Source organism: Aphanomyces invadans (genome assembly GCF_000520115.1).
Source record: "Aphanomyces invadans strain NJM9701 unplaced genomic scaffold supercont1.420, whole genome shotgun sequence".
In the NCBI taxonomy this organism is placed as follows: Eukaryota; Oomycota; class Saprolegniomycetes; order Saprolegniales; family Verrucalvaceae; genus Aphanomyces; species Aphanomyces invadans.
This window is the reverse complement of record NW_008580565.1, coordinates 1-992: the sequence shown is the minus strand read 5'-3', so window position 1 is coordinate 992 and position 992 is coordinate 1. Positions and strand designations below refer to the sequence as shown.

Here is a 992-nt window from a genome sequence, read left to right as displayed (position 1 = left end):
GGCGAAACTTATCCAGCTGGCCGACGATGATGAAACCTCGGACGCCACGATGCTAGAGGCGATAGAGGAAGCTCTGCCATATCCGAAACGTGTCGGCACCACAACGTTTTGGATAGAAACGGGTGAGGCATTGTCGTCAGCCTCAAACGATCAGATCATCAAAAGTCTGTTTAACGAGAATCAGGGAGCTTCATGGAGCTCCCTGATGACCTCGTTTGTGCAAGTGAATAAGGCCCGGGGTGGGGATGTCGTCGTCACCGTAACTGAGGAGGCAGCTCGCCTCGGGATGCTGGGTCAATCTGTCCGCATCCTAGGCAATACATACTCCGTCGCCTCGCCGTCCTCGTCGTCCTCCCGAGGCAACGCCCACCGGTCGCATGATGAGTTGCAGGACCTATACTATATGGACATCGTGGGCACACGGTTCAATTTCGACTCACAGGCGCTGCTTCAGGCGCTTCGCAGATTGAAAACACGGCCAGTGTTTGTCTGCTACAAATTGACGTACTCCATGAGGAGTCGGACGAACACCGTGCATCCCAATATTTGGCGGGCTTACTTCAGTAAACCGACCCCCCCTGCTGGGCTCCTTGTGGATGGACGTCCTGTGGACCAAATTCTCCTACATGGGACACACTACGGGGTCTACGTAAAGGGATACGAGAAGTCGACGACAACTCGGCATGGACGTACTTCCCCTTATTGTCTGGATCTGGACAGGGTCTTGGGGGATGCGTCTGGAGGGCCTGGTGAGGAGCCGTCGCACTCACATGACGAAAGTAGTAAGCGTGCACGGGTCAACTCTGCCCCCCCCGTCGGGGCGTCGCAGCCATCCCCCCCAACATCGCAACCACCATTACCGCTAGTCGACCTGGTGGAAGAACCTGTGGGGGAAGTGCTGATGACACACAAACCTGTGGAATATGTCGCCCCTCATGCACTAGGGCAGACAGTAGTCGAGGAGGAAACAGCACGGACATCGGCGGATGTCT

The 992-nt window shown here is 56.0% G+C and overlaps 1 protein-coding gene across 1 annotated transcript; it reads left to right on the top strand.

The window, feature by feature from the left end:
- Positions 1–465: 465 nt before the first annotated feature.
- On the top strand, positions 466–567 carry H310_15387 (hypothetical protein; the record flags this gene model as incomplete). Its single annotated transcript, XM_008883362.1, has 1 exon — positions 466–567. A coding segment is annotated over one exon (102 nt), but the record flags the coding sequence as incomplete, so codon positions are not given.
- Positions 568–992: the final 425 nt, after the last annotated feature.